This window comes from Myotis yumanensis, unplaced genomic scaffold, assembly GCF_028538775.1.
Source record: "Myotis yumanensis isolate MYYU_CA2020_CCGP unplaced genomic scaffold, mMyoYum1.0.hap1 SCAF_2, whole genome shotgun sequence".
NCBI classification, from domain to species: domain Eukaryota; kingdom Metazoa; phylum Chordata; class Mammalia; order Chiroptera; family Vespertilionidae; genus Myotis; species Myotis yumanensis.
This window is the reverse complement of record NW_027223753.1, coordinates 136,642,570-136,666,136: the sequence shown is the minus strand read 5'-3', so window position 1 is coordinate 136,666,136 and position 23,567 is coordinate 136,642,570. Positions and strand designations below refer to the sequence as shown.

At 40.6% G+C, this 23,567-nt stretch overlaps 1 protein-coding gene across 2 annotated transcripts in view; it reads right to left on the bottom strand.

The window, feature by feature from the left end:
- The window catches only part of CRYBG3 (crystallin beta-gamma domain containing 3), a 148,842-nt gene that overhangs the window by 102,078 nt on the left and 23,197 nt on the right, over nt 1-23,567 (bottom strand). For both annotated transcript variants that reach the window (XM_070406050.1, XM_070406052.1), the window contains exon 2: nt 17,264-17,330. In XM_070406050.1, coding sequence (XP_070262151.1) covers nt 17,264-17,330 — 67 coding nt within the window. The remainder of the gene's footprint in view (nt 1-17,263; nt 17,331-23,567) is intronic.

Genomic DNA, 23,567 nt, shown 5'->3' with positions numbered 1-23,567 from the left:
ATGAGGGGAGGTGCCTTTGTGTGTGTGTGTGTGTGTGGAGGGGGGGTTGTTTACAAACTATTTAGATGTGAAATGTTGGGAGAAACCAAGATGGCGGCATAGGTAAACACCGGAGTTTGCTGCCTCGAACAACCACTTCAAAAATACAACTAAAAGACGGAACGGACATCACCCAGAACCACAGGAAGGCTGGCTGAGGAGGGACTCTTCAACTAGAAGGAAAAACAAAAGCATTACGAGGCTTAGAGGAGGCGCAGTGTGGAAAATTTAAAGGTACGGCGGTGCGCGCGCAAAGCGGGCTGGTGGCTGAGGGCGAGGTTGTCGTTTTCAATCAGGAGGGAGTCTCAGACTCTGGGCTACAGATCCGGGCGAGTCTCTAGGGACCCAGACTCAAACGGGAGAAGCGGGACTGTCTGGCTACGGTCCCTCCGAGGTTTGCAGCGGTTGTGGGGACAGAGAGGCAGAGCCCCTGGAGACGGACTGAGAGCAGCCATAGCTGCTCCCTCCCCCCGCCCTGTTGAGCCCGCCCCGCCCAGGCCCTGCGCAGAGCCATCTGCCGATTGCCTCAGGCAAAGGCTGGACTAGCGCCTCCCCAGAGGACTGAAGTTTTCCACACAGCTGATTCCTATAGCCAGTCGGCCTGGTGGTCAAATCCCTCTAATGTTAACTACAACAATTAAGGCGTGGCTAGAACAAGACTGCACACAGAGACAACAAGGGGGTGCACCAAGAAAGCATAAAAGATGCGGAGACAAAAAAACATGACAGAAATGGAGGATATGGAGCTAAGAATCGCAATTTTGAGGGCTTGCTATAAACTTGAGCAGAGCCTCACGAAAACTAATGAGACCCTCGATGCTACGATAAAGAAATTAGAAAGTAAGCATACACGGACTGAAATAAAGAATATTATACCCAATAGCAGACCAGAGGAGCACAAGAATCAAACCAAAGATTTGACAAAAAACACCCAACTGGAAAAGCAAAATGAAAAAAGAATCCAAAAGTGTGAAGATAGTGTAAGGAGCCTCTGGGACAGCTACAAGCGTACCAACATCAGAATAATAGGGGTGCCAGAAGATGAAAGACAGCAAGATATTGAAAACCTATTTCAAGAAATAATGGCAGAAAACTTCCCCCACCTGGTGAAAGAAATGGACTTACAGGTCCAAGAAGCGCAGAGAACCCCAAACAAAAGGAATCCAAAGAGGACCACACCAAGACACATCATCATTAAAATGCCAAGAGCAAAAGACAAAGAGAGAATCTTAAAAGCAGCAAGAGAAAGAGACTCAATTACCTACAAGGGAATACCCATACGACTGTCAGCTGATTTCTCAACAGAAACTTTGCAGGCCAGAAGGGAATGGCAAGAAATATTCAAAGTGATGAATACCAAGAACCTACAACCAAGAGTACTTTATCCAGCAAAGCTATCATTCAGAATTGAAGGTCAGATAAAGAGCTTCACAGACAAGGAAAAGCTAAAGGAGTTCATCACCACTAAACCAGTATTATACGAAATACTGAAAGGTATCCTTTAAGAAGAGGAAGAAGAAAAAGGTAAAGATACAAATTGTGAACAACAAACATGCATCTATCAACAAGTGAATCTAAGAATCAAGTGAATAAATAATCTGATGTACAGAATGAACTGGTGATTATAATGAATCAGGGACATAGAAAGGGAATGGACTGACTATTCTTGGGGGGGAAAGGGGAATGGGAGATTCGGGAAGAGACTGGACAAAAATCGTGCACCTATGGATGAGGACAGTGGGTGGGGAGTGAGGGCAGAGGGTGGGGCGGGAACTGGAAGGAGGGGAGTTATGGGGGGGGGGGAAGAGGAACAAATGTAATCTGAACAATAAAAAATAAAAAAATAAAAAAAATAAAATCAATAAACATAAAAAAAAAAATAGATGTGAAATGTTGAATTTTTGGTTCCCTGGTGATGTGCAAGTTGAGATATCTGGTAAGCAGTCAGAACACAGTTTAAGAATGTAATTGGCAATACACCAGGGTAAAGGGGGACCAACCAAAGAACCTTGAGGAAACAAGATTAAAGGCGGGCACAAAGAAGAGAAGAAATCAGTGAGAGAGACGGAGGAGGCCAAAAGTGGGCCAGGTCATCCCCTCCAGAATACTGGTCTCCAAAGGCATAAGGACAAAGATTATTTCCAAAAGCAAAGAGGAGTATGTACATGCCAAATGCCACCATGAGGCCAACAAAGTCCTCACTCTCCTGGTCACTGGTCTTTAAAAATGTCAGGCACACTCCCGATTGGGCATTTACTCTTCTCTCTGTTTAGAATGTTCTTCCCCCAGATACCAATGTTTCTCATGCCTCCTCACCTCCTTCAGACCTTTACTTATTTCCTCATTGGAAGTTTCTCCAGCCACCCTGTTTAAAATAAACCCCTCTGCTCTGAAATTGCCCATCTTTGTTCTCTGCTTTATTTTTCTTATTTGTTCTTGCCAGTATCAAATACACACATATTATTTAATACCTGAGTCTTCCTCTAGAACAGTGGTTCTCAACCTTCCTAATGCTGCGACGCTCTAATACAGTTCCTCATGTTGTGGTGACCCCCAATTTCATTGTTACAAATTGAACATAATTAAAGCATAGTGATTAATCACAAAACAATATGTAATTATATACGTGTTTTCTGATGGTCTTAGGCGACCCCTGGAAAGGGTTGTTCGGCCCTCAAAGGCGTCACGACTCACAGGTTGAGAACCGCTTCTCTAGAATATAAAAGCCACAAGGGCAAGGAATTTTATCTGTTTCAGTCATGCAGTATCTCTAATACCTTGAAATGTACCTGACAGTAAGGGTCAAAAATGCTCAAATATTTGTTGGATTAATAAATGAAGGAAAGAAGAGTATAGAGAAGCCCTGGAATGCAGGAGAAATAGTCCTAACAGCTCAGGAATTTGTGAGCACAGCCCCAAACTCAGGGTGGTAAGCAGTAAGTAGCAAGGAAACAGGAACAGCCCACAAATGGAAGGAACACTTTTGAGAGATTTTTTTAACCAGAAAAAATGAAAAACATAAGATGATAGTTTAAGATCCAAGACACACAAAAATGGCTTTTTGTTCCTGTTTTGTGGATCAGTTCTATACCTGTTGGAGGAAGTGACTACTGTGTAAGAAAGAAGGATGACAGGTTCCAGAAAGAAAAGCAGAGGTAATGAGATAGACCACTATAGTCTCTAACACTTTTTTCAGTATTATATATATTTTAATTAAATTTATTGGGGTGACATTAGTTAGTAAAATTATAGGTTTCAAGTGTATAGTTCTGTGATACATAACCTAAATATTACATTGTGCATCGAATCTACACTAATAAAAGACAAAGATGCTAACTGACCGTACCTTCACTATGCCCGTCAGCCAATCAGAAGAGTATGCAAATTAACCCAACAAAGATGGCCATTACATTTGCATACTGCAGGTGGGTCAGGCAGTGCAAGACACTGCCCCTGGGATCCGGGCCTCGGATCCGTGACCCGGCGAGGGAGAAAAGTGGCAGAGAAGGGAGAGAGCTGAGGCGGCAGAGAAGGGAGGGAGCGAGGCAGCGGAGAAGGGAGCGAGGCAGCGGAGAAGGGAGCGAAGCCCGCCTCGGTGGGCTTTGCTTCCTTCTCTGCTTCGCTTCGGTCTCAGGAAGCCCTATTCTTGTAGGAATAGGCCCGAGGAAGCCCTATTCTTGCAGGAATCTTCCTGCAACGGGCCTCTAGTACTTATAATAAAGGGAAAGTATTAGCCTTGAAGAAGAATAGGGACATTTCCTCTTCCAAGTAAAGCGGTAAGAAAGTGGCTAAAGTCAGCAATTCGTAAGCAGAAAAGACAAAGACGATGAGAAAGGTCTGACAGTGGCCCTGGCCTCAATAAGGTGAGAGGAAGGTTGACAAGCTAGAGGAGGGACACAGAGGCGGAGCTGGGGCCTAGAGAAGACTTGGAGGAGTGTTTCTGGGAAAGGCAACCACAGGCTGAAAGCAGGTATACCAAGCAGCAGTTAGGGTCAATGTAAACTCCGAAGTATTCACTCATTTAATAATGGACAGCAAGATACTATTCTAGGTGCTTAGATGCAGCAGTAAGAAAATGCACCAAAGGCCTGCTTTCACCAAGCCTACATTCCAGTGATGTAAGAACTGATTTGTGGGTCCAACTGGCATCTGTTTGTCACCTCTTCAACTAGCCTCTAGCAGGTGGCAGGTGCTATCCCAATATGGTGACTGGCATAGGGAACAAAGACAAGAAGGTCAAGGGATTAAGAGTGTCATCAAAGGAAGAGTATGTTGCGTGGAAAACAGGGAAGGGCCAGGGACTCTTCCTTTACTGTTTCAAGTACCTAGCCTGGTCATCCCTGAAGCTCTGCCTTCATTGTTCACAGTAAGGACGATCCTTCAGAACATCTTAACCCCAGTTCCTTAGTGCCCTCAACTCTAATGACCTCCACTTCACTGTGCCTCTGCTTGCCCCTTTGGCCAACCCTGGGCTGTCCGTGCCCATAACCACCCCCACCTCTGACCCTCATGTGTAGGCATTCCTATGTCCACAGCCTCTCATCTTCCCAGCTCTCCTACCCACTGTCCAGGTGTACCCACCAGTCCTCCTGCCCCTTCACAGTGTCTGTCCTTTCTTACTCTATCCCTTTCAGTTCCTACAAATGTTCTTACCTTTTCTATCCAAACATCTAATTTGAGGCCCATAACCTCAAAGCCTCTTTTATTTGTCCCTTGGTCATCCCCACCCAGAAAAATTCCAGTTTGATCTTTTCCATATGAGTGAATGAGCCTTGCTTGAGAAACCCACAGGAATATGCACAGCTATGCAGATTTAGACTGCCAACAATTCACAATTTACAGCCCCTGCTGGAAACCAGTCTGCAATCTTCCCCCGTTCTCCACAGCAGCTATTTTTAAGCTTTCCCACATCCCTTAAGCTACCTCCTCCACTATCCCACTCGCTTGCTCAGCAGAGGGTCCTACCTTCTGTTTCATGGAGACACTCCCTCTAGCTCTGACTCCACCTCCCCCCTACCTGCACCACAGCTGCAGCACCTGTAAATCCTTCGCTCACCCTCACAATGAAGGGGGGAAGGACTCCTCACCATGGCTAATTCCTCCACCAGGGCACCACTTCATAATCCTTCCCGCCTCCTCAGGAACCTCAGCTCAGCACCTGCCCCTCTGTAAACCTACCTCACAGCCTTCCCTCTCTTCACCGCCAACCTACTTAAACAGGAGTTAGCAGCCTCGCCATGTCCTTCCCTTTCCTCCCAATCACTCTTCCAGCCTTGGCATTCTGGCTTCCTCCTCAATGTGCCGTGACCATTATCTGTCTCAGAGACAATGCCCCCACTCGATAATTCAATGAGGTTATTTTTCTGTCCTGGTTTTACAGGATGTGTTTACAGAATGTGAGACGGATTCTCTTCCTGAAAACTAGCCTTCCTTTGGCTTCTACGTCATCACTCTGAGATTTCCCTTCTTCCTTTTGGAATACTCTATCTCTTTCAAGTTTGCATTCTTCCAGCCATCCCTTATATATCGTGCTTCACTGATACCTTCATTATCTCCTCATGAAATCTCCTTTCCCAGATTCGATTAATCAGATGATTCCCAGACCTGTATTCTCAGCTCAGACTGTGTATCTAGCTATCAACCAGACTTCCATATCCACTTGCATGCTTCACTGGAACCTCTCAAACTCAGTCCATTCCAATGGACCTTGACCATGATATGTCTCCATTCTTCCATTTTCTGTAAACTACAACATTCCCATTTGTTAAATAAGTCAGACAGAACATCAGGACACTGTCCCCTGTCCCTCAGAAGACTGCCAGCAGGGACTTAACTTGTTTCCAATCCCACAGTCTAACCTCCAGACAAAGGCCAGAGCAATCTTTTAGAATTCAAATTTGACCATCCTTAAAGGCCTCCAAGAGCCATCAGGATAAAATCCAAACTCCCTAGCACAGCATTCAAGGTCTTGGTGGATCTAGCGCCTGTGTTCTTCTCCGATTTTGTCTCCTGTCACTCACTATGCCTGCAATGTCTAATGCCAGCATATGCACTCTCATTCATTCCCCCCCTCCCCTGCCCCACCTTCTCTCCTTCCCTCCCTCTCTGACCATAGCATTTTTTTGCACATGTTATTCCTTCTGCTGACACCACTTATCTCTCACCCTCGTTGACTGGGAAATTCCTACTACAACTCAATTTTTTCAGGATGGAAAATGCCTATATATGATCTTCCAATGGACGCCCCAAAGATCTTTTGTTTTCCCTGCCACCCCCACAAGGTGAAGGCAACAATTTCACATGCTTTCATCATAAATAGGAATATTACCTACAATTATTAACAGTTACTAAAATATGGTATTCATATATAAAAACCAGCTGCTTACTAGAGAATTCTAGTTTGTTTTCTAAGATATCTGGCTATAACACATTACTTGGCAAATTTGTTAATAACTGAAATTCCACCATCAAGAGTTGAAATTTCCTCAATTTTGAGGAAAGTTTTTATTAACAGTTTATTATTACTGATATCTTGAGTTACCTATAGTTTACATAGTGCTAAATTTCTGAATAAAAATCACTCTTTATTTACCTTTATCATAATGAATTTGGTTTGTGGTTGACTGTCTGATTAACTCAGTATAGACTACTGACATATTTGCCTCAACAATATTTTTCAGTAAATGGATTTTACCACTAATGTTAATGAGCTAGTTATCCCCCCTCCCCCCGTTGTTAAGTAATTTTGCTTGAAAGGTAACATTATATTTTTATCACATAATTTTTTTTCAGTAAAAAATTAGAACAGGTAAGCAGGTTGGCCATCACCTATTTTGCCCTAAGCTGGTTATCATTTAACATAACGAGTAAGTTTCCTGCAACTTTCACGTCATGACACCAGTGTTGTGATCAGTGCTGAGATGTCACAAGTAATTTGTTATAAAATTGATTAAAGAGGTAAAATCTCACTTTTTTAGATGCTGTAGAATGGAATCAAGGTTATATATCTGTGCTGTTACTTTCAATTTTTCATATCCATGTAATTTCTGATAAGATGATATAGTTATATATAGTGTGCTAACCCTTAACCCCAGGTGACCCAGGGCAGTCATCTATCATATGTGTCAGGGGAAAATAATAGGTAAAAACTGCTGATCTAAGTAAGAAAAGTCTGAGCTACATGTAGCAATGGGTATGGAAAGAAGGGCTGCTGATGGGCCTTGGCACAAGAGGAGGGGAAAAAATTGTAGAATCATTCCCAGATGTGAAGATTGGGCAACTCGTGGCACACTTTAGCAGGATAGGGAATTCAGAAAGAAAAGGAAATTAAGATGAAATACATGAAACTCAATTTTTTTAGTATGTCCAATCTCATACCCAGTAACATTCCCAGGAAAGGCCAGTCCACAAATTGGTTCTATCACCCTGAAGCTCAGGAGTGGAGGGACAGATATGAGCTTTGTCATAGGCTAAGGCAGCGGTTCTCAACCTGTGGGTCGCGACCTCTTTGGGGGTCGAACGACCCTTTCACAGGGGTCGCCTAAGACCATCGGAAAACACATATATAATTACATATTGTTTTTGTGATTAATCACTATGCTTTAATTATGTTCAATTTGTAACAATGAAAATACATCCTGCATATCAGATATTTACATTACGACTCATAACAGTAGCAAAATTACAGTTATGAAGTAGCAACGAAAATAATTTTATGGTTGGGGGTCACCACAACATGAGGAACTGTATTAAAGGGTTGCATTAGGAAGGTTGAGAACCACTGGGCTCAGGTGTAGGTAGCAACCAAATCCCCCAGGGCAGGTATGGAAGGTGAGAAGAGGAAGGAACAAAATGACAGAACAGGGGGAAAGCCATTCCTTCCTGTCATGGTATAAAGACGCTGGGCCAGAATAAGAGATGTTTTTAATTCTATGAGAGCTTTTTGGAGTCCCCTTTAATGTTCTCCATGTCTGGCACTCATGGAGGTAAATTCATTCCCAGAAATCTAGAGTATGTGCATGACTCATCTAGTTTCCACGTTGATAAGGGACTCCATCACACCACAAAGTAGGACCTCTCTAGGCCTATGATAGGCTGGCGCTGCTGCAAATCAAAACCAGTTACCTTACAATATATCCAACACCCCCAAATTCTGAGATATCAAGGCCCCAGACCGGCACCAGCCATACTGACAGGATGAAGCCCTGGCTGTCCCTCTCGACATCTGAACTGCACAGTGACACAGTGCAGTCTCCACCTCAGGCATCCTGACAGCACTCCGACTTCACAAAGCAACAGGGGTGGGGACTTTTGACTGCTAGCTAAAGTTCAATGTGTATACCTTCTCGCATGCCTTCTTTTCAAATATTATAGAGAATCAATGTTTCTAATAGCTGATTTCTATACTATTCATCCAGAAAAAATCAGTACCACTCTCAAGCAAAGAGTTATTGCAAAGTTTCAGCTAGACTTTCTATGGCAAAAAGACAGCTGTTCCTGAGTTCCTACTTATCAGGCATAGTGCACTGCTATACACGTTACCTCAATTAATTCAACAACATTCCGATGAAATAAGGACTGAGCACCTACTACAAATCAGCAAGCCAAAGTTCCGAGAGGTTAAGTATATTTTTCAATGTTACAAAGCTGCCACCACTTGAAGATCTGGGATTTTAGTCCAGATATGTCAGGTTTCAAAGACTGTGTTCTTCCCATCATTGTACATATAATTTTAAAACTGTTCCAAAAAGGTGCTATGGTTGGCAGAGGCAGAAAATAGTGGCTGACTGTGGGGCTCCAGGCAGTTCATTCCTATCAGAAACAGGGCAGCTCTGCTTGAATCTGTTTATACACAAAATTCCAAGAATTTATAGTTGAAAAAAAATTTTAAATGTTTTTATTGATTGTTGAGAGAGAGAGAGGAAAAGAGAGGGAGGGAGGGAGGGGTAGAGGGAGAGGGAGAGGGAGAGGGAGGGAGGGAGGGAGAGAGAGGGAGAGAGAGGGAGAGAGGGGGAGAGAGGGAGAGAGAGAGAGAGAGAGAGAGAGAGAGAGAGAGAGAGAGAGAAATATCGATTGGCTGCCTCCTGCATACTCCCTAACTTGGGATCAAGCATGCAGCTCAGGCATGTGCCCTGCCTGGAATAGAACCAGTGACCTCTTGGTGCATGGGACAATGCTCGGCGAACTGAGCCACACTGGCCAGAGCTATAATTGAAAAAAAATTTTTAAAGTGTTTGTGTGCTTGAAAAAAGAAACAGAAAATCTCTGTATTAAATTGATATCATATTGCTGCTCTTATATCTGTATTACTGAGAAAAATAATAGCAAGCACTTATTAAGGTCATAATTAGTTTTTAAAATTAGTTCAGTAACAAATTTTCCCCTAACCAAGAGAACATTTAATACATTTAATTTGACTACCGTTTCACCTCTGGCTGAGAAAGAGTTGAAAAAGACCAATAAGGAAAGAAGAGTTATACAAATCAAAATATGAACAGATGCATATATTTGATATGTTTATCTTACTAAACAGTACTGTATTCTCAATATAGGCATTAATTTAAAGAATAATTAGTGACTATTTTTTTTCCTCAGTGAGATGATCTTGAACTACAATTCTTCTATTTTTATTATGTATTAATTTAATTTAATTATTAAATATATTTTTACTGACTTCAGAGAGGAAGGCAGAGGGAGAGAGAGAGCAACATCTATGATGAGAGAGAATCATCCATTGGCTGCCTCCTGCACCCCGCTACCAGGGATCGTGCCCACAACCCAGGCATGTGCCCTGACCGGGATTTGACCGCAACCTCCCAGTTCATAGGTTGATGCTTAACCACTGAACCATATAAGCCAGGCATATCTTTATACATCAATAAACAGTGGCAACAATAAAAAAAGTGTGTAGTTCTTTGTAGTAAATGACTTACTTATGGGAAGATTAAACGTAAGCGTTATGAACGATAAATAACTATCAGTAATGTGCACCAGATTGATACCCCTTGATGATCCATCCATAGAAACATCACAGGCATATATCAGCCACTGTTTTTCATAAGGCGCCAGAACCTTCATCAAAGCTGTATGATTAGTTATGGGCAACAATTCTAAAGTGGGATGAGAGTTAAATTTCATATAAAGCAGATGCCAATCTATTGAGAACAAACCTAATCATTATCAATTTATTTAGGCCTGGATTGGAGAATCTATTACCTATGGTCCAGATTTAATTCATTTTATTTAGCTCATGACTCATTTCTGAAAACTGACTTACTGCCATAGCTTTTAATTTTTCAATAGGATTTCTTTTTGACAAGTTTAGTTTATGAATCTATCTTATAAATTATATTCAGAAATGGGCACATGATGGTATAGAACTGCATCTGAATTCTCCTGCCTCCCCCACAGTGCGAGTTTTGTCAAATGACAATCTGAGATTCACTTTCTTCTACTATAAAAAGAGATAAAACTTCTGATTAACACTGTAGATAAAACACACATATTGATTTTGTTTCTTATACGAAACACTCTAAAATGATAGTAAAGGGACGGCTTTCTCAAGCTATAAGTACAAAGAAAGGAAGAGAGTAGATATTGGCAGATAAGAAATTTAAGAAAAGGTTTAGAAGACAAAGGCAGATGGAGTCACAGTAACTGACCAATGAAAGCTTCCACCATTGTGTCTGCAACAGGGACTTTGGTCATACGCCAAACAGTCCACCCACAGACAACCTGAAAAAGCTCATATCGAAGGACACTAAGCACCACTGAAGGCAGCGTGAGGGGTGGGGTTAAAAGTAAAGAGTGTGGATGAAACCCTCCAAATGAAGTACTTGAGCCCAGGGTTCTTCTCCATCTCAAGCAGTTTAACAATCCTCTGTATCTTCCACCACTTCTACCTCCCAACCAAATCTACACTAATAAAAGAGAAAGATGCAAATTGACTGTATCTTCACGATGCCCACCAGCCTATCAGGAGTGAGTATGCCAATTAACCCAACAAAGATGGTGGGTTAACTTGAATATTTGGGCGCCAAGCAGCCAGGGGTCGGGCAGGATACTTGCATCATCACCATAGCAACGATGCAGGTGTTCTGCACCACCCCAGCCACTCCCGGCCTCTGAGCAGCATGGCAAGGCGGAAAGGCAGCTCTGGGCCAGAACGAAGGCAGAAAGGCAGCTCCAGCCAGAGCCAAGGCGGTGCCAGCAGCCTGGGGAAGAAAGGCCCATTCTTGCATGAATCTTCGTGCATCGGGCCTCGTGTGTGTGTGTGTGTGTGTGTGTGTGTGTGTGTGTATATATATATATATATAGAGAGAGAGAGAGGTAGAAAGAAAGAGAGGGAGAACACCTCTGAAGATACTGAGACACTTTGGGGCAGACAGGATTTGAGGTATCAAAAGCCATCTGTATGCAAATGGCTGAAATGCTGACAATCAATTCTAGAGTTCAAGAGGGATGTTGGGTAGAGATCTAAGAGCCAAAAGATGAAGCAATAACATTGAAAATATTACTTTAGCCCTAACCGGTTTGGCTCAATGGATAGAGTGTCGGCCTGCGGACTCAGGGGTCTCAGGTTCAATTCCAGTCAAGGGCATGTACCTTGGTTGTGGGCACATCCCCAGTGGGGAGTGTGCAGGAGGCAGCTGATCATGTTTCTCTCTCATCAATGTTTCTAACTCTCTATTCCTCTCCCTTCCGCTCTGTAAAGAATCAATAAAATATATATTTTTTTTAAAAAGAAAATATTACTTTAGAAGACTGACATTGAGGAGGGCTGAGGGTTTTAGAGAAACATCTACATGAATGGAAATTTAGCCAGAAGAGAATCAGTGAAGGAAATTGAAGGAAATGGCCAGAGGCAGGAATTGAAACCAGAAAGTACAATATCATGGAAGCAAAGATAAAAAAAAAAATTTCTGGAAAGGAGGCAAGACTTGGAAAATCAAGTGTCCCAACTGATGAAATAAAATAAGAACTTAAGAAAAGGTCATTGAGAGACCCGCCAGCTGGTGTGGCTTGGTGGTTAAGCGCCGACCTATGAACCAGGAGGTCACAGTTTGATTCCAGGTCAGAGCACATGCCTGGGTTTGGGGCTTGATCCCCAGTAGGGGGCATGCAGGAGGCAGCCAATTAATGATTCTCTCTCATCATTGATGTTTCTATCTCTCTTCCCTTCTCCCTTCCTCTCTGAAATCAATAAAAAAAATTTTTTTTTTAAGAAAAAGGCATTGAATGTGGTTAACAAGGAGCCACCAGATTCGTGGAATGACCTTCACTCATTTAACAACTACTTGAGTATCTATAACACATGTGCCAGGACAGTACTAGGTTTCCCATGCCTGAGAGGACTAGGGGAAAGGCAGGAGTCAGAAAGCATTAAGAAAGCAGTAAAGCCAGGCCAGTGTGGCTCAGTGGTTGAACATCGAACTACGAACCAGGAGGTCATGGTACGATTCTCGCTCAGGGCACATGTCTGGGTTTCAGGCTCGATCCCCAGTAGGGGGCATGCAGGAGGCAGCCAATCAATGATTCTCTCATCATTGATGTTTCTATGCCTCTCTCCCTCTCCTCTCCTCTCTCTGAAATCAATAAAAACATATTTTTTTTTTAAAAAAGAAGGCAGTACAATCTCAGTCACTCATGTAGAAGTATTTTTACTGATAGATCACCTAGGGCAAGGGAAACAAAGAAAAAAATTAACAAGTGGGACTACATCAAACTAAAAAGCTTTTGCACAGCAAAAGAAACCATGAACAAAATGAAAAGGGAACCTACTGATAGGAAAACATATTTGCCAATGATATATCTGATAAGGGTTTAATTTTAAAAATATACAAAGAACTTATACACCTCACAACCAGGAAGACAAACAATCCAATTAAAAAATGGGCAAAGGACCTGAATAGACTTCTCCAAAGAGGACATACAGATGCCAATAGACACATGAAAATATGCTCAAGGTCACTAATCATCAGAGAGATGCAAATTAAAACTACAATGAGGTACCACTTCACACCTGCCATCAACAAATCAACAAATGTTAAGTGCTGGCCAGGATGTGGAGAAAAGGGAACCCTAGTATGCTGCTGGTGGTAGGAATGCAGATTGGTACAGTCACTGTGGAAAACAGTATAGAGATTCCTCAAAAAATTGAAAATGGATCTGCTGTTTGATTCAGCAAACCCACTTCTGGGAATATATCATAAGAAACCCAAAACACCAATCAGAAAGACTATATGCACCCCTATGTGCATAGCAGCGCAATTTACAATAACTAAGATCTGGAAACAGCCCAAGTGCCCATGAGTAGATGAGTGGATAAAAAAGCTGAGGTACATTTACACAATGGAATACTATGCAGCTATAAAAAAGAAGGAACTTTTACACTTTGATATAGCATGGATGGACCTGAAGACTATTATGCTAAGCGAAATAAGCCAGTCAGAGAAAGACGAGTATCATATGATCTCACGTATATGTAGAATCTAAAGAATAAAATAAGCCCTGACCAGTTTGGCTCAGTGGATAGAGCGTCGGCCTGCAGACTGAAGGGTCCTGGGTTCGATTCCAGTCAAGGGCATGTACCTTGGTTGCGGGCACCTTGGTTGTGGGCACATCCCCAATAGGGGGTGTGCAGGAGGCACTTCATTGATGTTTCTAACTCGCTATCCCTCTCCCTTCCTCTCTGTAAAAAATCAATAAAATATATATTTTTAAAAAAGAATAAAATAAACTAATCAACAAAATAAGTCCAGAGGTATGGATGTATGGAACAGAACAAGAGATCTCAGTGAGGGAGGGGTTTGGTAGGAGAGGGCACAGGAAGAGATTAACCAAAGAACATATGTGCATATATGCATAACCCATGGACACAGACAACAACAGCATGGGGAAGGCCTGGGGTAGGGCAAGGGTTGGGTGGAGTGGGGCAAAAAAAGAGAAAATGGGAGACATCTGTGATACTGGCAACAACAAAATAAAATAAAAAAACCCATAAAAGTTTAAAAAAAGAGAAAGCATTAAGAATTAAACAGTGAGGGAGGGGGGAGAGGGCAGAGAGAAAAAAAGAATTAAACAGTGATTAAGACCGACTTTCATAAGAAATGTTTGGGTAATAGGTAGGAGTGAAGAAAAAAATAGACTGAAAGAAACCCAGACCCCTAAAATGAAAAAAGCAATAAAACAAACACAAAACAATTGTGTTTTATATATTTAGAGAGAAATAGAAGAAGCCAGTGAAGATGGAAGGATGGATGCAGTCAAGACAAGGCCCACGAGAAGGCAGGAATTATGTGAACAATACTACTGGTGGGGTCTTTAGGGAGTTTAGCCTTAGAAGGGAGAAGGGGATGACTATCCCTCTGACGTAGGTAGAAGGGAGCAGGGCTTTAAAACATGTCCCTCTTTTAAATAACAGTAGACACGAAAGCAGCAAGAGTCTAAAGCTGCAATAGAAGATTGTAGAACCTACAGAGAAATAAAGGTAGAATGTGGACTACCTGTAAGTTTTGCCAGCTAGATATAACAACCTGATTAATATAAAAAATATTCATATTACAGTGGAATAGCAGATGCAAGTGTAACAAATAGCTCTAATGTTAGCAAAACAGCAAAATGTGTATAGTCATGCACTGAATAACGACGTTGCAATCAACAATGGACCGCATATACTACAGTGGTGCCGTAAAATTATAATGGAGCTGAAAATTCCTATCACCTGGCATTGTAGCCCTCACTGTAGGGCAATGTATTACTCATGTTTGTGGTGATGCTGCTGTAAGCGTTGCCAGTTGTCTAAAAGTACAGCACATACAATTATGTACAGTACATAATACTTGATGATAATAAATGACTATGCTACTGGTTTATGTATTTACTATACTTTTTATTGTTGTTTTAGAGTGCATTCTTTCTTCTTATTTAAAAAAAAAAAGGTTGCTGTAAAAGTGTGTCATGGCACTGTCCTGGTATGACAGGATGCGGATTCAACCTCTGGTCAGGGCACATACAAGAAACAACCAACAAATGCATAAATAAGTGGACAACAAATCAGTGTTTCTATCTCTCTCTCTCCCTTCCTCTCTCTCTAAAATCAATATAAAAAAAAGAGTATGTCATATTATACTGGCAGTAATCTCATGTGGTTTTTACATATCCTGATTTCATCATCTTGGACTGAGCTTGATTTAATCTTATGTTTTGTATAGTAACATGCTGTACAGGTTTGTAGCCTAGGAGCAATAGGCTATGCCGTTCAGCCTAGGTGAGCAGTAGGCTACCATCCAGGTTTGTGTAAGTGCATCTGTGATGTTCGTACAATGACAAAACTGCCTAATGATGCATTTTTCAGAATGTATCTGCCACTAAGTGGCGCACGACTGTATAGCATATAAGTGATATTTTAAGAAATAAAAATGTAATGATGTCCGAAGATGATGCATAGGCCAAATGCTCAGGCTACCCCTGTGAGAGTTCCATGGTGCCTGTTCTATAAAAGGTAGCTGGACTGCCCGGGTATAAGTACCTTATAGGCCTCAAATCATAAAGAGAAACAGTCTCATGACTATGAGTCATATTTACTTGAGGGCCTAGATCCCAAATTGAACTGTCCTGGGCACTCAAAACAAGAAGGGATAGAAAAGATTGTAATCATGGAGGCCTGGCCACTATATCCACCCATCATATATATTTACTGAATCCACAAAGATGTGGCTTTCTAGATGAAATCTCTGCAGGTGGAAAGTAGCACTACTGGAAATAAACACCTGAAGGCCAAGTTTGGAGACTGGTTTTTCACAGTGAGATTAGAGCTGAAGCAGTACACTCTAGGTTACAGGCTGAGTAGAGAAACAAGCAGACACCAAGAAGGGAGAAGGGAACAAGAACAGGAAGGTTTGGTGAAGGTCAAGGGTGGGGGCAGAGGCCATGAGGGATTAAGAGATGGAATGACAAGAGTTGGCAGCCAAAGAAACTTCGAAGTTTGAGATCTCACAAGTAACACCTCCTGTGAAGCCATTCAAGGGCAAGGCTGCCTGTATAGCACTGGAAGTGAGCATTTTGAATTGGAAGTGAGAATTTTGAAAAAGGAGAGGAAGAAAGCTATAGAGTATGTGCAGTAATAAAGCAGCAGGTTGGCTAACAACTGACTGCAAAAGGGGAGGGGGGAGATGTTATAAAACCTGGGGGCAGGATTTTGTAGCCAAACTCACAAAGGAATGAAGAAAGATAAGGGAAGCAAGGTGATCCTGATTTATTCTTTCATTAAAGTTCTAAAACAAAACCCAGATATTGATTTTTTTCTTTCAAATAATATTGATATTGTTTACAATGATGGAGAAGGCAGGACTAAAGAACGAAAACAGCTTTATCTTGACCATATCTATTGCATTTGGACCTTACATAATGTTTAAAAGTGCCCACATCAGTAATGAAGAATTCAGATGACTCTTTGGTCCTTCCACTGACCAAGCTAAGCTACCCTAAAATCCGTGGAAAGCACACCCTTTCTCCCTGACCGACTGTCACAACTCAGATATAAAGAAAGTAACTGGGATCAAACTCTACGAATGCTGGACGGCTACCAAAATGTGAGCACATCCCTGGCCTCACATCACCAAACAAAACCAACATCTAATTTATAGAAAATCCCCATGAGTGAAAAGAAATGTTACAAGGTTTAGTGATTTTCAAGTTTTTTTTAACCACACTTGTCCACAACTATCTAGGGAGGTGTACAGCTTATACACTTCAGAAGCAAAGAAAGCCAGTTCATATGTGAGCTAACCAAATATATCATTACATACTAATGCCATGTGAGAACATGTTGTTAACTTCTACCCTCAAAAGCACCTTTGGTCGTCAGCAGCACTTGAGAAAATACAACATAAATGAAAGATCTTCCTAGAGAAAGAGGCTGTGATCCAACTTACAGATTAGAAAATTAAGGCACAAAGAAGTTAACCACCTCAGGTGAAGGCTACACAGCCAGTTAGTGGACAAGCTGGGATAAGAACCCCCCACTCTTTCAACTCCTTCGGTGCCCTTCTCCCCCCACCTTTACCCCACCCCCAGATGCAAATGTCTGGCAGAGCTGGGCTGGATTTCCACATAAAGTGCTCTTTTGGGAATATAAAATGAGATGACAGAATCTAAAAAATAAGAATGAGCAGAAATGAAGAAAAATATTTGCTTGATATAAAACATGTATTTAAAACTATACCTTTACTGCTTCTGATGAAAGAACATTTTCCTTTTTCTGACTTGTACTCATGGGCTCATTTTCAACACTGAAAAATAAAAACCATAGTTTCTTTTGAAATAAAAATAATTACTAAAATAAGACAGTTTCCGTGTTTAAAGTGAACACTGAAAGGTTCTTTATGTACACTGCTCAAAAGATTCATATACAAATTGTTATATTAAGAATATGTTCATTTGAATCTCTACACTTGAAAAACACACTCAAAAATGCTCATCCAGAAAAGGTGAAGGAATTAAGATGTACAAATTGCCAGTTATAAAAACAGTCATGGGAATGTAAAGTACAGCACAGGGAATATAGTTAATACTATTGTAATAACTATGTGTGGTATCAGAGGGCTACTAGACTTATTGGGGGATCACTTTGTAAGGTATATAAATGTCTAACCAATATGCTGTACACCTAAAAATAATGATATTGTATGTCAACTGTAATTGAAATAAAAAAATGCTCATCCAGGCTTCAGAAATTTTTGTGAGTCCATTGTGCGTTATATTTTCTTATGTTGATAATCAGCATCACAGGAATGAGCACCAATGTACAACTATCATAATCTTGGAAAGAACTAGCACTCTGCTTTTATTTATATTAAGGTTCTTCATAGCCTGATTTTTTTGAATGCCTATGCCAAGTGTTATTTGAAATAAATTTCTACTCAGCAAGTTTTTATAAACATGTAGGGTCACCTAGTGAATCAGGGGACTACTCAAAATAGATGCAGGTTTATCTAGCCCCAGATGTGCCCCAGATGGCTCCCTAAGAATCTGATTTTCCAAAATAGTCCATTTTAATTGTCTTGCTTGGAATACTTTCACAGATGCCCTTTCAAATGGCATAATAAACTAATGTGGCTATTAGGCACATATGCATTTTAGGTCTAAACATTTGTATCTCTAAGTTGATATGTTATCTTGTTTTCATACTTTCATAACTCTAGACAAATTAAGTAGCTCCACTATGGAGAGTATCTGGGAATTGATATGCTGGGAATTGTGCTTGGCCTGGAGGGTGTAAGAACAAGTAGGTCAGGGGCTTTGTAAAACTTGGTCTGATACACAAACTAATGATACAGTTTGGTACAAGTTATAACTGCTGAATGAACAAAATGCTACGGACCACAGAGAATTCAAGGAACAACTGTCTGCTCAGTAAAGTGCCCACAGAGGAGGTACAAAGGCAGGGGGTAAGACAGAATATGGCATTTTCGGAAAACCATGTTTTGTTTGTTTGTTTTTAATATGAAACTGGAGCACAGGGACTCGTGACAGGCTAGAGATGAGATTGATACCAGAGGTTAGTGGATGCCAGACTATGAAGAACCTGCCTGACCTAGAACAGAATGTGACCTTTGTCCTACTAGCAGTCAGGCAGGGACAAGCCTAAAGCAGGGGAGTGAGAGAACATGGAGAATCACGGAATCCTGGGGCTTGGTGAAGAGGGGATGGAGAGGAGGAGGTGAGGAGGTGGCAACAGCTCAGATCAGATAAAGGCCACACAACCCAGATGGAATGGAAAGAGAGGACGCAATTTATGCTCCTTAGCTTTTCCATCCATAAAATCCAGTTCAATTATGCAGAGTCAGGAAACAAATGATAGTGATCAAAAAAACAAAGGAAAGTTAGTAAGATCATGAACACCTGGAAAATATAATGGATTAAACTGTCACTGGGTCTCAGACTCTATGCAGGAATAGATGGGCTAATAAGATACAGCTATGCTCTGAACCCTTTTAAAAGTCAGTAAGAAGAGCAAGCATGTAAACAAGAAAGATAAGAATTGTGTGTTTAACATAAGGAAATTCTACAGGAAAAAACAGAGACAAAAGTAGAAAATAAAATAATAATGTACAATACAGAATTGGGACCTATATTCATATGCATATCTATAAAGTAAAAATGTCTAAATAGTTATTTTTACAGTAAATGGATTCATATATATATATATATATATATATATATATATATGTATATATTCTATTTTACTAGCCTTATCTTTTGCCATGGTTGTTTATAATTCAGTTTTTTTTTAAAATATATATTTTATTGATTTTTTTACAGACAGGAAGGGCGAGAGATAGAGAGTTAGAGACATCAATGAGAGAGAAACATCGATCAGCTGCCTCCTGCACATCTCCTACTGGGGATGTGCCCGCAACCCAGGTACATGCCCTTGACCGGAATCGAACCTGGGACCTTTCAGTCCGCAGGCCGACGCTCTATCCACTGAGCCAAACCGGTTTCGGCATAATTCAGTTTTTTTTTTTAATTATTATTATTTTTTTATTCTTTTAAAAAATAGTATAATAAGTATTACAAAGGGTATTACTTATGTGTCCTTCCCCCACCCCCCACCCTTGACAATCCCCTGCCCTCCCTTACCCCCCAGTGTCTTATGTCCATTAGTTATGCTTATATGCATGCATACAAGTCCTTCGGTTGATCTCTTACTCCCCTCCCTTCTGCCCCCCAACCCTCTCTGGTCTTCCCACTGCAGTTTGACAATCAGTTTGAGGCAGCTCTGCCTCTGTATCTATTATTGTTCAAACGTTTGTAATGGTCTTTATTATCCATGAATAAGTGAGATCATGTGGTATTTTTCCTTCATTGACTGGCTTATTTCACTTAGCATAATGCTCTCCAGTTCCATCCATGCTGTTGCAAATGGTAAGAGTTCCTTCTTTTTTACAGCAGCATAGTATTCCATCGTGTAGATGTACAAAGTTTTCTAATCCATTCATCTACTGATGGGCACTTAGGCTGTTTCCAGATCTTAGCTAGGGTGAATTCTGCTGCTATGAACATATGGGTGCACATATCCTTTCTGATTGGTGTTTCTGGTTTCTTGGGATATATTCCTAGAAGTGGGATCACAGGGTCAAATGGGAGTTCCATTTCCAGCTTTTTGAGGAAACTCCATACTGTCTTCCATAGTGGCTGCACCGGTCTGCATTCCCACCAGCAGTGCACAAGTGTTCCTTTTTCTCCACATCCTCTCCAGCACTTGTCGTTTGTGGATTTGTTGATGATGGCCATTCTGACAGGTGTGAGATGGTACCTCATTGTTGTTTTGATTTGCATCTCTCGGATGATTAGTGACTTTGAGCATGTTTTCATATGTCTCTTGGCTTTCTGAATGTCCTCTTTTGAAAGGTGTCTATTTAGATCCTTTGCCCATTTTTTGAGTGGATTGTTTATCTTCTTTTTGTTAAGTTGTATGAGTTCCCTATAAATTTTGGAGATTAGGCCCTTATCAGATATGACGTTGGCAAATATGTTTTCCCATGAAGTGGGTTTTCTTGTTTTGTTCATGGTTTCTTTTGCTGTGCAGAAGCTTTTTATTTTGATGTAGTCCCATTTGTTCATTTTCTCTTCAGTTTCAACTGCCCTAGGAGCTATATCAGTGAAGAAATTGCTTTGGCATATGTCTGAGATTTTGTTGCCTTTGGATTCTTCTAGAATTTTTATGGTTTCCCGTCATATATTTAAATCCTTTATCCATTTTGAGTTTATTCTTGTGTATGGTGTAAGTTGATGGTCTAGTTTCATTTTCTTGCATATATCTGTCCAATTTTCCCAACACCATTTATTGAAGAGACTATCTTGGCTCCATTGTATGTTCTTGCCTCCTTTGTCAAATATTAATTGAGCATATTGGGTTGGGCTAATTTCTGGACTCTCTATTCTATTCCACTGATCTATATGTCTGTTCTTGTGCCAGTACCAGGCAGTTTTGAGAACAGTGGCTTTGTAATACAGCTTGATATCTGGCATTGAGATCCCACCTACTTTGTTCTTTCTCAGGATCGCTGCAGCTATTCGGGGTCTTTTTTTATTCCAGATGAATTTTTGGAGAGTTCGTTCTAGATCTTTGAAGAAGGCCATTGGTATTTTAATGGGAAGTGCGTTGAATTTATAGATTGCTTTGGGTAGTATGGACATTTTGATGATGTTGATTCTACCAATCCAAGAACATGGTATGTTCTTCCATCTCTTTATGTCTTCCTCTATCTCTTTTTTCAACGTCCTGTAGTTTTCTGAGTAGAGATCTTTTACCTCTTTAGTTAAGTTTATTCCTAGGTATCTTAATTTTTTTGGTGTGATGGTAAATGGGATTGTTTTTATAATCTCTCTTTCTGAAAGTTCACTATTGGTGTATAGAAATGCCTCAGGTTTCTTGGGGTTAATTTTGTATCCTGCTACATTGCCAAATTCATGTATTAAGTCTAGTAGTTTTTTGATGGAGTCTCTAGGGTTTTGTATGTATAATATCATGTCGTCCGCAAATAAGGACAGTTTTACTTCCTCTTTTCCAATTTGGATGCCTTTTATTTCTTCTTCTTGTCTAATTGCAATGGCTAATACTTTCAGGACTATGTTGAACAGGAGTGGTGAGAGTGGGCATCCCTGTCTTGTTACTGTTCTTAGGGGAAATGGTGTTAGTTTTTGTCCATTTAGTATGATGTTGGCTGTGGGGCTGTCATATATGGCTTTTATTATGTTGAGGTATGATCCTTCTATCCCCACCTTGCTGAGAGTTTTTATCAAAAATGGGTGTTGGATTTTGTCGAATGCTTTTTCTGCATCAATTGATATGACCATGTGGTTTTTTTCTTTCAATTTGTTTATGTGATGTATTACGTTTATTGATTTACGGATGTTGTACCATCCTTGCATCCCTGGGATAAATCCTACTTGGTCATGGTGTATGATCCTTCTGATGTACTGTTGGATCCGATTTGCTAAGATTTTGTTGAGGATTTTGGCATCTATGTTCATGAGGGATATTGGCCTGTAATTCTCTTTCATTGTGTTGTCTTTACCTGGTTTTGGTATTAGGGTGATGCTGGCTTCATAGAATGAGCTTGGAAGTGTTCCTTCCTCTTGAATTTTTTGTAGTAGTCTGAGGAGGATAGGTTTTAGTTCTTCCTTGAAAGTTTGGTAAAACTCCCCTGAGAAGCCATCTGGTCCTGGGCTTTTGTTTGCTGGAAGCTTTTTGATGACTGCTTCAATTTCTTCCATAGTTATTGGCCTACTGAGATTTTTAGATTCTTCCTGATTGAGTTTTGGAATGTTGTATTTTTCTAGGAATTTGTCCATTTCCTCCAGGTTGTCTAGTTTGTTGGAGTAGAGTTGCCCGTAGTATTGTTTAACAATCATTTGTATTTCTGTGGGGTCTGTTGTTATTTCGCCTCTATCGTTTCTGATTTGGTTTATTTGGGACCTCTCTCTTTGCTTCTTGGTGAGCCTGGCTAGGGGTTTGTCAATCTTGTTTATCCTTTCAAAGAACCAGCTCTTGGTTTCATTGATTTTCTGTATTGTTTTTTTGGTCTCTATGTCATTTATTTCTGCTCTAATCTTTATTATCTCCTTCCTTCTGCTCACTCTGGGGTTTTCTTGTTGCTTTCTTTCTACTTCTTTGAGTTGAAGAGTTAGATGATTTACTACCATTTTTTCTTGTTTTTTGAGATAGGCCTGCAGAGCTATAAACTTCCCTCTCAGGACTGCTTTTATTGTGTCCCATAGGTTTTGGATTGTTGTGTTTTCATTGTCATTAGTGTCCAGGATGTTTTTAATTTCTTCTTTGATGTCATTGGTAACTCAATCAATATTTAATAACATGCTATTCAGCTTCCAAGTGTTTGAGTATTTTGGGTTGTTTTTATTGTAGTTTATCTCTAACATTATGCCATCATGGTCTGAGAAGAAGCTTTTTATGATTTCAATCTTCTTGAATTTGTGGAGACTTTGCTTGTGACCCAAAATGTGGTCTATTTTTGAATATGTCCCATGAGCACCTGAGAGGAATGTATATTCCGCAGCTTTGGGGTGAAGTGTTCTGAAGATGTCAATTAAGTCCATCTGATCAAGTGAGTCATTTAGGATTGCTGTTTCTTTGCTGATTGTTTGTCTAGCGGACTTATCCAGTGATGTCAGTGGTGTATTAAAGTCCCCTACTATGATTGTATTGTTGTCGATCTCTCCTTTGATATCTTCCAGGAGTTTTTTTATGAATTTGGGTGCTCCTGCATTGGGTGCATATATGTTTACCAGGGTTATTTCTTCTTGTTGTATTGATCCCTTTAGTATTATGAAGTGGCCTTCCTTATCTCTGGTTATGGCCTTCACTTTGAGATGTATTTTGTCCGATATAAGTATTGCTACCCCAGCTTTCTTTTCCTTTCCATTTGCGTGAAAGATATTTTTTTTTAATTAAATCTTTATTGTTCAGATTATTACATTTGTTCCTCTTTTTTCCCCCCATA